This window comes from Parasteatoda tepidariorum, chromosome 5 (genome assembly GCF_982258835.1).
Source record: "Parasteatoda tepidariorum strain Cologne lab strain chromosome 5, Ptep-v5.0, whole genome shotgun sequence".
NCBI lineage: Eukaryota > Metazoa > Arthropoda > Arachnida > Araneae > Theridiidae > Parasteatoda > Parasteatoda tepidariorum.
Genome location: NC_141759.1, coordinates 9,914,219 through 9,927,961, shown reverse-complemented (window position 1 = coordinate 9,927,961; position 13,743 = coordinate 9,914,219). Strand labels below are relative to the sequence as shown.

At 29.1% G+C, this 13,743-nt stretch overlaps 1 protein-coding gene across 2 annotated transcripts in view; it reads right to left on the bottom strand.

Moving 5' to 3' along the window:
• LOC107449746 (steroid receptor seven-up, isoforms B/C) overlaps window positions 1–13,336 on the bottom strand; it is an 80,787-nt gene extending 67,451 nt beyond the window's left edge. Inside the window, exon 1 of one of the 2 annotated variants that reach the window (XM_016065381.4) lies at window positions 12,179–13,336. In XM_016065381.4, coding sequence (XP_015920867.1) covers window positions 12,179–12,524 — 346 coding nt within the window. In that variant the 5' untranslated portion in view covers window positions 12,525–13,336. Of the gene's footprint in view, window positions 1–12,166 lie in introns of both variants that reach the window. The other variant, XM_071185695.2, reaches the window with a different exon arrangement.
• Between the last annotated feature and the right edge of the window lie 407 nt (window positions 13,337–13,743).

The following is a 13,743-nucleotide window of genomic DNA, read 5'->3' as shown; positions in this document are numbered from 1 at the left end:
AAAAATCTTTTCGTAATTTTGTGAATTTGTGAAAATAGTGTGCTTATTTTGCGAATTTGTGAAGAATCTAAATGTATTTTTGTGAATCTGTGAAAATAGGGTCCTATTTTCGAATAAAATCTACCCGCAAATTTGTGAAATTGTGATAAGATGGTCCCGCTTTTGGAAATTAAGAGCTATTTACTCGTAATTCTGTGAATTTGTGAAAATAGAGTCCTGTTTTTAAAATTTGTGAAAATTCTGTTCATATTTTTCTGAATCAAAAATTACAGCAGGCTATTCCTACCAGGATTTTGTTTTTGTGAATATAAGAAACTTGTAAATAATTTGTTTTTGAAAAAAACACAAAAACTATGTCTATAAAATTATGAATTACGAACGTTAAATTTAAAATGAAAAGTACAATCCGCATTTAATATAAAATATTTTTAAAAAGGATTCGTTTTTATAATAAATATTTTTGTGAGGAAAGCGTTAAAGATTTTTCTAAACACATATTTTTCTAAAATACTCCTTGATTTCATTTCTACTAAGATTTTAAATACCAAAAATTTTGAAATATCTACGTAAGAAAGATATTAAAAATCATAATCCATTAAAAATTATATCATAAAAATAACAAAATAATATTTTGAATAATACAATGGTAAAATAAATCTATAAAAATGGTAGCATTTTAGAATCATTAATAGAATACATACAAATAATCACTTAATACTAAATATTACTAAATAAAATAATTTTTTTCATTGTGGGATCGAATGAATTAAAATTCAAAGTCAGAGTACTAAATAAAGACATGTTCACTTTTACTGGAAAAGATAATTTGCGCAAACCTCACATAATGAATGGTACGTTTATAAAAAATTTTAAATTAGAAATTGAAACAATATATCATAATATTAAAGAGCTCCCGAAAATTGTTTCGTTTTGAGGTCGCAAAGAATTCAGTTTTTATATCAATTGATAATAACTTAATTATTCCTTAAAGCAATGAAAAAAACTTTTTTTGTAAAAATCTCAAATGTTGGAGAAAACTTTAGCTTCAATGGTTTAATATTTTTTTTATAAATAATAAAGGTTAGATTTTTTATAATTTGTAAGTTCTTAAACCATGACTAAATAGAGTAGAAAGCGCTATTAATGCATGCAAGACGATTCAAATATTAAGCTAGGATCTTAATCAGTATCTCAATAAAATATTACTGAATATGCCAGACAAATATCCCATTAATATTCTTGAGTAAGCAATGAAAATTTAGCAAATAAAATTACCTTTTACTCAAAACAATAATAAAAATAATAGTAATAACAATGTTGCTGGGCATCTATCTAATCTATTCTATCTAATGATTCCTTAAAGAAATAATCAGCCAGCAAAAAAAAAAAAAAAAAAAAAAAAAAAAAAAAAAAAAAACTTAGAAATCGAAAATAATGGATCTAACTTTAGTAGTCCTCAATAATCTAAATTAAAATAAATTTTATGAAATTAAGAATTTTTTTAATTTTAAAATTTCTTAATCATGACTAAATAGAGTAGCAAGCGCAATTAACGCGTCTAAAGCAAAGATCTCAAAAAATTCCTTAAAAAAATATTACTAAATTTCGTCAAACAACCAAACCACGTATATTCTCGAGTAAACAATTAAAATTCAACAAAAAAACTATCTTTTCCTGAAAACAATAATAACAATGATGTTAATAACAATGTTTTTGAGCATCTATCTAACTTATACTTAAAAGGCTTTTCACATAGAAAACTAATTTGTGTGGAGGCTAGACACGACTTATACCCCACTTAATGCTGTGTAATTAACAGCTCTGATATCCGTGACCGCAACCACCGGTTCATACAAAAGACCCCGCGATTTAATCGGTTGCGGCAGCGAGGATGGTTTACAACATTGTCCTGGTTTAAGGCATTATTATTATCGTCGGTGAAAACCGTGGCAGACAAACCTCGAGGAGGATTTTAAATGCAATTCTGATCGTGAGACATTCCAGAATGTGTTGCTCACCCCCCCCTTTTGGATATCTAATCTTGCACAAATATGTAAAACAATTAGGCGAAATTTAGCAATCGGCAGGAATTAAAACGATGAATGAAAATTGTGTAAAATAAACAAAATCGAGTGTGTAAAAGGAATTTATTTAGGAAATCAAAACAATGTAAAATTATAATTTTTAATTAAAAATCACGAAATTCTTGCAATCTAATTCGAAATCACTTTGAAAAGTTTGATCACTTTCACTTTGAAAAGTTTGATTCGAAAAATTTTATCAAACCTCTTCTTTTCTTTCCAGTAATAATGTCTTAATATTTAAATAAAGATGTCAAAAAAATATTTGTCCAACCACTACCTATAATTAATATTAAAGGTCATACAGAAAAATAGCCAATGTTAAGTTGAAATAAAGGTTTTATAAAAATTCTATGTTATTTTTTTAAAAAGAAGTACTTTTGCTTTAGTTTACAACTACGGAAAAAAAATTTTTTTTTTTACGCTTCAAGTAATGGAGTGTATGTTATATTAATCGATATTCACCAATTTAAACTTAGTTATCGATATTCACTAACTAAAATTAAAGCTTTTTAATGGTTTAGATGTAAAAATCTTTTTGTTGCATCAGCAAAATATAAAATAAGATGATCAAGAAGAGTTTATTGTCTTAAATTTTTTGATATTGCGGGAAAGTTGACTATCAACATTTAGTCAAAACTATATATAACTATTATCAAAACTATCATCATTTAAAAGTACACAAAACTTTACAACTCCGTATTGATATCTTCTCTTGCTTCAATCGGCATAAAATAGTTAATATTTGTTTAAAAATGCTTGAAATTCAGTTGTTTGGTTAGCGCGAGCGCTTAAAAACAAGTAGCTACGCATAATAATACTAGACAATGTGAATAAATATCTCTACAATATTTTATAATCTAGATATATCTTTTCCCAGCACACGGACAAAGAAAGTCCTTATTTATTTACTGCGTTGGTAACAAGGAATTAAAATATCAGGTGTATGAGCTGTCATACAAATATCCGAATGAAAATTATTTCCTGAACGAAAAGCTGAAACTAACAAGTTCAGAAGAATTGGAGGTGAAAATTTCATATTTACAAACAAAGTGCTCTATATTATGTTTTGATTAGACTTATGTAGGTCCTACAATAATAATAATTTTACTCATAATAACAATGATAATAATAGCTTTGCAGTGAAAATTTAATGTTCTGAAGTTTAAGTTCTGAAATTTATAATTTTTCTATTTTAAACAAAGTTGTGAATATTCAATAGTTTAAAGTATTTTTAAATTTAATTTAAACAAAGCTTGACAAATCTTACATAAATAATCATGTAAAATTCTCTGCTTTGGTCCACTTCCTATGCGAAAAATCTTCCCTAAAATAAAAGCTTTTTGTAAATGTAGCGAATGACAAACAATAAACATAAGAAAATAAAAAAAATTGTGGTGATTTTGATAATTTTGGAGATGGGATTGGAATTTTGTCCCCATAAACTAAAACAAAATAGCATTTCTTTCCCCCCTGATCTTCAAATCACATTTTGATTTATTTAGAATACATAGTATATTTTTGGAGAAAAAAAATATAAATTATTTTTACATCGTTTACTGTTTATTAATTGATGTATTATTTTTACGCAGAAATGTGATTACAAGGTGGGAACTCTGGACTTTCAAACCGGATATTTTTTTTATTATCAATAGTAATACACGTTAAAAATGAATTATAAAAAAATACTAATTAAATATATGAAAAAATTTATTATCTCAGAGGTTTTATTTTTTATTTTTAAACTTAGCATCTGTTTGGTTTCAAGCTAATTTGAGTAGAGTAATTTTGCATTTTGCCCCCACCCCCAAAAAATATATATATATCGCTATGTCGCTGTAGCAAAGGTCGTTTTCTTCTTTCAAAATCGAGATAGGTGTGAAATAGTTTAATGGTTTTTACTACCGGTTTTTTCTCTTTTCACGGAGACAAACAGCCCTGGGTACAGCAAGAAAAACCAAATTTTAATTTAAATTTTTTGTTTCATGATTCCGTTGAAGACAACGCATATCGTCTCTAATATTTAATGCATTAGTAATCAATACTCGAGTGTGTAGGGGCACTAGATGAAGTTATAGGGCTCGAAATAGATTAAAATATTGATTTCCTATTGGTGGTCTAAAAAGTGCTTTGTTCACTCATATTGTCACCCTTTTATCTCCCCTTCACGCCAAGGCTGTCTTTTGGCGACATAAATTATTCATACCCACATTTGCTCCCAATTCTATCATCGCCTAATAATCAAGAAATGGTTGGGGACACATATTTTTTCATTAAGGGACCTAGAGGGTTTTTCCAATCAAAATTTGCAAATTTTTCCCCCCGCTCAAATATGACCGCAAATACGCTAATTAATTAGAACTGGCGGTATTTTAAGATACGAAATCAGACACAAAAACGTACTTTGTCTAAATGAACATACCTTTACTCCTCGCTGGATTAGAATATTTGATCCCTTAAATATAGGGGGTAGCCGCAATCTGAGAAATATGGTCACAATAGTTTGGTTACTATTGTGACCGCAAGACTTTCAATACTTTTGGCCACCTGTCTTATCAGAACTGGTCAAAAGTATTGAAAGTCTTGCGGCCTTGCGGAATTTTGTTTTTAATGTAAATTTGTAAATTTTTCTTCTTTTTGTTTTCTACTTACAACTGTAAGCCTCATGCTATACTTTGTGGTGCATGAGGAGTTTTAAGTCGTTTAAATAAATAAAAAAATAGTTTGGTTAAGAGATCAGTCCAAAGATTGGATCCCTAGATGTTAATTTTACTTCATGGGAATTTAGCAATATCTCGAGAACTTTCAAAACGAATTAAAATTTTTTGCACATTATTATAAAATTCGTTTGTCCAAAGAAAATTCCATGCAAACAGTAACTTTTGGTGAACATTTTTATTTATTACTAATTGAAAAAATTTTCGATTGTTAAGTATAGAATTTTGTACGTCATTTTAAAGAAACACAATAAATCAAAGACAAAATATCGGAGAAATTCAATTCTATGCACACGACTTTCTTTTAAAAAAAAATTCGATTTCTCGTGGACTATTACATCGACTTCACTCAAATTTGTATTTTATCATGTAAAATTACGTTATTTAAAGTGAAGCAAAAATGTTATTAATTAATAAAGTAATAATCAGTAACTGCAAGTCATTATTTAGCAGCACATTTCCTCTAACTCACACCCTCGAGCCATTATGATTGAGTCCTAGATGTGAAGATCAGATCATTAGATCAAAATAATTTTTTTCTTTTTATATAGTTGACTTAAGAAAAATTGGCATAGATTTATGTTATAAGTTTGCATTCAAATCAATTGCAAAAGTAGCCTGGCAATGAAATGATTTATTTTTAGCTGAGCGTTGTTTATAAAACATTAATTAAAGCGTAAAACATATCTAAGAGCTTTTAAAAGCACGCTGAAAAAACGATTAAGTAAGGAGGTCATTCATATAATGAAACCGTTTTAATTAAAATGGGCATCATCTTTAACAAAATTGATTAATTAAGTTATAATAATATTCATAAACTTTTCATGCCTCCTTTCTTTCACGAATATTTTCAAGGTTTTCCTTTAAATTTTTTTATTTTCTCATACAGCTAGCAATCTTCAAAGATAAAATCTTCTTTAAAGATAAAATCTAGTACTTTCTACAAAAGAATTTTCAAAATAATAGAGATTTTTTTTTTCTTCAAAAAAACCTTTTAAGGTTTTAGATTTTTGTTTCATTTTGTGCCAAATTTTTTAGAAACGTAAAACATATTTACATCGACAAAGTAAATTTATATCAAATTTAATAAACTAAGAATCAAATATTATAACATAAAGTTTGAAAAACTTTAGCCCACAAAGCAGATCGTATTAATCGGGATTCATAGTTTCCCCTTACCTATATATAAAAGTAAGAAAAGTACTTCGCACTCAACGAGTTTTCCCATGTATTCACTTCCTATCACGATAAAAATGAAATCTTCACAAGCATGTCATCAATGTATGAAATCTTCATTACCGTCAATGTTCGTACAGTCAATTGTCAATGAATACCTAGTCAATTGTATAGAATGCTAATAGTTTTTCATCAGTCATTCTATAGAATGAGGAGTCATTGTAAAAAATTATGACGCACTTTGCTCAGTCGCTTTCTTAGAATGCCTTTAGTTTTTCATTATTAATTACCATTTGTAAAATTGTAGTCATTATATAGAATTCGCTAAGACGACAATGTATAAAATTATTAATGTTGTTAGCATCTCTAAGGCATTCTATCGAATAACTAACGAAAAACTAAAAGCTTTCTATACAATGACCGGGCGAAATGGATGATTAATCTCATGTATAATAATTTGATTAAAAGGCTAAGATTTTCAAAGACTTGATATTCAACAGAATGCCAGCATATCATATAACATTGACGAAAACAGCTATATCAGACTTTCTATATAATGTAAGCGTTTTGACAATTGTCTTTAGAATTGTACACAGGAATTAAACATACCTCAAACATTTATTACATTAGTTTTTATTATACTTTTGCCTCAATTTTAATACTTATACTATTTGAAGTTATATTTAGTCATTTAAATTATTTATATGTAGTGTATGTAGTATTAAATTACTTATATGGGACTAAAATCATTTAATATAGTATTAAATCATTTTATATGGGGCTAAACTTTGCTAAGGAAAATAGAAACGAATATTTTGTTTGAGCGAATATAACGAATTCAATTATAGATAGAATAACGAATATAATTTAATTTGCAACCAATATAATAATAGATAAAAATATAAACGAAAAACCACTTTGTAACATACTAATTTTTTAGAAAAAAAAGTTACATAACATACAAGCATAGCCCTCAACATTTGAGTACTTTTGCTAGCACTAGGAAAACCTTTCTCTGAAACTACGGAAATTCTGTAATAGTTGTAGGGTATGCATAAAGGTATATATTAGCGGATCCCAAAAAGTGGTCCGCGGAATCACAGGGTTCCCTGAACGGGCTTCAAGAGTTAAAATTTTTTTAAACAGTTTTTTTTTATTTTGCATATTTGAAACCTACAACTATATTTTGATCCTATCAATGACCCATTAGTTACTTAATTTTTTTTTTCTGTCTTTACTGTATTACTTAAAGCAAAATGCTAACAAAAAAGAAATAGCACATTTTTAGGAGAAAAAAATGTACATCATTTTTCAAATAACTATGTATGGAATAAATTATGTAAAGGACATCTATTTATATAATATTGTATTAGTACTTAACATCACGCTTTTTAAACCAAAAACTAAATTGTTAATAAGGAAATATGTTACCCAAATAACCATTTTCAACGTTAGCAGTTCTTCTTAGTTTTAACCATAATTCGGCTTATTTCATTCATTTTCAGCTTATGTTTATTCACCAAAAATAAACTCAAGGCAAAACTAGATTCAACTCCAGGACTGTGAATATAACTGTCTGATATGAAACTTAATGAAAGATTATTAATGACGATTTAAGAAAATCCGGTCTTCTTAAGTATTTTCAAAATAAAGCAGTTTTTTATAGGTTAATACTTTAACAATTGTCTTTATAAACTCCATTGATTATACTTTATTATTCATCTATAATACTGTTATTAAGTCAGGGTTCCGTAGAAAGAATGTTGATCAATTAGGAGCTCGAAAAAAATTGAGAGTCGCTGGTACACTTCTACGAAGATACACTAAACTTATATAAAATATTTATCTTTATTGAACTATAATTTAATAAATATTTTGGAATAAATTCTAAAATTTTAACATTTCTTATGCGATCCACGATGTGTTAAGCTAAAGGAAAAGAAAAATATTCAATCTTCAGTTGGTATATAATTTGATAAAATAATGACCAAAGAATAAAATAGTCGCGTAACTGCATTCTCTCAATTAAGATAATTTTCGAAACCAGGGATTTATTGAACCCGACGATTAAAGATTCTAAAACCATCCTTCGGAAAGAAGAATACTTCCTCATCGATCGAATAAACAAGCTTTACCGTTTTCTGAATAAGGAACTAAATAATTAACCGGACAGAGGCAAACGAACTTTTTCACAGAGAAGAAAAATCTTTAAAAAGCAACGACTTGACCTATAATTTATGCCCCATATTCCCCCCATTATTAACTTTTGATTTAAAACATTCCGTCGAGTTCGAATCGGTACTTTCTGTTTAGAAATATCACTTATGCGGCATTGTCACGAGATCTATTAATTAGGAAAGAAAAAGCGTTTTATTTACTTTAAATTTTATTTATAATTCATGAAAATTAGAGAAATTTTGCGTTTACATTTTATTGCCGGATCAGAAACATATTGTCATGTTTTTAATAATTTAAGGAATAAAAATTTTTTTATAATTTTAAAAACAATTATTAAAACTACATACTTTTACGTCCAATTATTATAGCTTAGGTTTAAAAGCTTTTTAATGTCGATTTATTTAAAAGCTTTGTGGGTGTTCAATATTTTAAATTTAAAAAAAAAAAAAAAAAAAAAAAAAAAAAAATCGAATTTTTTTTTAAAAACAGTTCCCAGCTTAAGCAATACTACCAGTTTATTATTTGACTTTTTATATGTATAATTTAAATTATCAACGTCGTTTGAATGAATTTATTTCAAATAAATTGATTAAACCAAAAAACTAATGCATGAGCAAAATTGATACGAGCAAAATACTTTCATAACAATTTGGTGGTGATTTATGCTTGGTTATTTTAACTGTTGGTAATTAATATAAGTATTTTGTGCACTACTACTACACGTTATTTGCAGTGAATTATTTACTACAACTTTCTTATTAATTTGGAAGACAATTTCAATGTAAAAAATATTTTTCCCCTTCAAAACTTATTAGAGAATGTAAATCTTTTCGCTAGAAATTTTTTCCTTTTAAAAATAATGATAAAATAAAAGTATCTATATAATATAACGATCTCATTTAAAATATTAAAGATAAGTTGTAGCCAAATAAGCCATTAAATTACAAGAAAGTTTAGTTACATGAAGAAAAAGAGGTTATTCCTTATTTATTAAATATTTTTTAAAAGCCTATGAGTGAAGGTAAATTGACAAATGACAAAAATAATTTTTTTCTTAAAATAACAAATCAACTTAAGTGATCACACAAACAATTTAAATCATCAATGTTAATATAAAATTTTATTAAAAATCTGTGTAAAAAGTACTACGCTTTGCAGAAAATATATTCAACATAGGACTTTAAAGCAAACTTAGAGTATATAAAAAAAAGTAATATAACTGCGAATTTTTATTTCATGTTTTTTTATTTATTTATTTTTCCTCATTATATTTCGAACAGAGGCTGCCACACAATCGCAAATGTTTTAAGAAAGAATAAAAATCAATTGAATAAGTCCATAAAGAGAGACTTTTCATAATTATGCACATTAGAAATTGTTTAGGATTCATTTATCGAATTATAAAAAAAGTTTCAATTGTTTGAAAGATAAGAATACATTTCGAAGAAAACCTTGGGTAAATTTTAATTCATTGTTTGTTTCGCATTCTGTATGAAGCTCATGCACGTAAGTCTCTACGCAGTCTACGGCACATCAGAGTTCCGTAGAAGAGATTTCTTTCTTTTAAAACAAGTAATGATTTTTGAAAGCTGTCATTATATTTAAGTCCAATCATTATTTGTATTCTGGTTATTTTGATGAAATTATACAAGTGAAATACTAGCTTTAAAAAAAAAGTTTTTTTAAAAAAGTATAATAATAATTGTCCTGGTATTTCCCATTTAACTTTAAAATTCGAAGAAAATAACCGAATTCAACAATTTATCAGAGGAAATGTTTTCCTCTGATTTGCACACACAACAGTTTTTTTCGCTTTCGTTTCAACGAAAACCGTAATTCAGCTTATTTTATTCATCTCCAGTTTCTACCTACACCAAAACAGAATTCAAAGCTAGAATAGATGCGACTACAAACCTGTTAATTCAACCATCTGACACAACGCCCAATTATAAGACTATCATTGACAAAACGATGATAAAATTAAATTAATTTCGCGCATTAAATATTTTTAAAATGTTAAGTAGTTTTTTTTGGTTAATATTTTACAATTGCTAATGAACGTTATTTTTTAATCGCAGTTCCTTTTAGAGATCCGTTACCGGTAAAAATTAGAAACCGCTTTCAAATGTACCAACTAAGCCCTCCCTTAAATTTTGATTATAAATAAAAATTTGTCAAAGTCAGCTTATTCTTTTTAATTCATTTCACCAACCTTTTTTTAATTTATAAGGAAATCACCGCAAAGGATAAAAATAAAACATTAAAAATAGCACATTAATTATAAAAATTCAAATTCAAATTCGGAAGCAAGAGAAAGAGTGATATTCTAACCTAGCTTTAAATCTTTGAAAAAATTCGAAAATGCCACTGCAGGTGACTATTTTTTTGTGTTTAGTTAGTTTAAAATTCATTCCTACTTGCTATTCATATTTCCTTTTAGTAGTTTCTATGGTTCTTCGATTAACATGGTCATAAGGTTTTTTAATGTGCAGTTACATTCGTGTGTTTTCATTAATACACATTTGAAAATGTTTGGGAATGCGAGGATGGTATTTACCTCGTAGAATCACATACATGGTGTGAAAAACTGTTGAGATTTTCAGATATTTGAGCCAGACAGTTGAATTAACTAATTAATAATATAATACATTGAAGTTCTATTTTGCTGATCTATCAAATGTTTTTTTTTTTCAATATATATGGTTTAAGAAGAACTTGAAGCAGAAGTATATTTAATGCTCAGCGTGAAAAAAAAAAGTGCACAACGAAAAAAAAAAAAAAAAAAATCAGCATTCACTAGTTAATCCATTACCATTCTTTAACTGACTATTAATTTTACTTAAAGAACTAAAAATGCAAAAAACGGAATCATTGATTGTAAAGTAAAAAGGCATGTTAAAATACTAACATGATTAATCAAAAATTAATATCAGCATTTTACATTTTCATCTAAACATGTAGAATATACTATCTGCAAAAGTGACGTGAACTACCTCAAGTTAGTTATATGGCGGAAGGTCTAGTAGAACACGAACGAGATAAAATCAGTCAGAAAACAATTGATTTGATATTTAGGTTTTTTGAGATAATGGTAATAAACTAAAAGTTATTTTGAAAAAGTAATAAAAAAAGAAAAAAACAGTTTATAATCAGCCCAAAACAACATTACTGATTAAATAACCTTTTTATTCACATTTAAACTATTTATCTGCTGTAGTGATCAAGATTCTATTATTTTAAAACTTATTAAACCAAGTGCCGAATATCTCTGATAATATTAAAACAGATTGAAGCATTAAAAATATTGCTCATGCATGGGTTACTAAATTATGTCAAAGACAAAACTATAGAAAAGTGCAATTAATCAATTCGCATAAGTATAATGATTCTATTAAAAAAGATTCTACTCACACAATTCAATGAAATTCAATTGAAAATTATCAGATTAACGAGTTTTTAAAATACGTCGTAAACAAAATAATCATTCAAAAGCTTTGGATATTTCAGATCATAATTGAGAAGTTAAAAGTTTACATTTTTAATTTTTTTTTAACAAAAGTTTATCAGTTGACACATTAATCAAAATTGGTCCCTATTTTATAAAATTAACGGAAATAATAGTTTTTATTTAATGCAACGGATCGTATGTTTTTTTCTTTATATTATTAATTTAGATTTAAAATATAACCAAGAATTAATAAGACAAGTTTTGATACATGAGTTAATTAATTAAGCAGTAAAATATAGTATTAATTTACTATAATAAATACATTTTTCAAAATCAAATGCAATTTTGGAATTAACTTTACTAACACAGTATAAACTGAGCCTAATATATAAATACGGCACATTACAAGGCCAATTGTTAACTATAATATATTATAACCAAAAATTTTTCTTAACTACAACATCAACTATTACTGTGATGAAGTCATGTCATACATTCTATGGAAAAGAAAATCAATTACTATGTCTACTTCTGAATATTAATTGATTAATTGATAAAAAAATTACCAGAGCACCTACCCTCTCTTCTCATGCCCATTTTGAGACATTTTTTCAGACGACAGTACTGACATTGATTCCGGTGGTGTTGGTCAATGGGGCAGTTCCTGTTGCCCCTGCACGTATAAGACAAGTTCCGCCGGACACTTCTCTTGAAGAAAGATTTACAGCCTTCGCATGTGAATTGACCATAGTGTTTGCCGCTTGACTTGTCCCCACAGACGACACACTCGATCTGTTGCTGCTGTTGACCACCAGACTGACCCTTGTCCGAACTAGAGGGGGTGCCTGGAGGTTGGGGAGCAATGTCCGGCGGCTCGACCACAGTCGTCGTAGGGTCCCTCCATGGGGTCACTGCCAGGGCCATAGGTGGTGTGGTCGTGCTAGATGTCGAAGTACTAGGTCGACGTTCGAATGAACCCGCTGGTTGGGGCTGGCTCGGCCAAGGGCCTGCCAGCAGCGGGTGAAATGGCCCCAACTGCAGAGTTCCCGGAACCGTTGGGGACGGCCCTGGGGTTGCTGTCCACTCCGGAATCAACAGCTTTTGGCCTTGGTGAAGGCTGGCCACAAGGGCTAGCCTTGTTTATTTCCAAAGAAAGTTCAAAAACTGTTCGGATAAATCAAAGTCGCTGGTTGTTAATGCTACACTGAGCATCAACTGTTATTTTTATTCTGTGTCAAACGATCTAAAAAAGACAAAAATTGTCCATAGTTTGAATCGACGACAATTGTAAAGTCCACTTAAGAAATGTCAATTGAGTATAGAACAAACACTCATGTAAACAACAGACACCAAGTCATGCCAGACGATCTTTCGCTTTCCTCCTCAAACGATCTGAGAGTCAACGTGAAGTGGAAGCTTTTTCTCCGCTGAACCGTATTCTGGTCGAACGAACCGACACGCCGAACGGCGAGATCTCGTCTGTTCGGGGTGCCTGAACTATGACACCCCCAACAGAACGCGGTTGCCAAGGAGACGGGGAGGGGGGGTCATTAAAGTTCAAGCAGGCTATTAGCGGCGCGATAATCCGCCGGTTCGTGGCCCCGGGTCCCGCCCTCGGTGCTCTGCCATTGGTCGAGGTGGGCGGGAGGCTTGCGCGTCCAATCGACGGAGGTCGTGCCGAGAGCACGTGCACTCTTGCACCCGCCACGCGCTTGCTCTTGGCAACTTTTTGTTGTGATAGTTGGCGAATTTTTCTTCTACGATTGAGTGGCGCTGGATCGCCAAGTTTTAAACTCCTAAACATACACTTCCACAGGTTCTACTCAAAGATTCGAGTGCTGGCGCGAGTAAAAAGTATGTTTTAGCGTTGATTAGTTTTTGTGCATATTCAAAATGTATTCAAATTAGAGCATTTTTGAAGAATATTTCCTACTATTAATGTTAAGAGAAAAAAAAACTCAATCTTTTTTTATTTATTAATTTTATCTGATAAAAAATCAATTTCTTAATATTAGCGGTTAATATTTGTATCAATTATTTCAGCAGCATTTCAGCAGTTATTTAACTATTTTATCATTTTTTTATTATGAGTTATTTAATGTTTTCTCAAATTTTATTATCATTTGCGAAATCTAAATTTAAT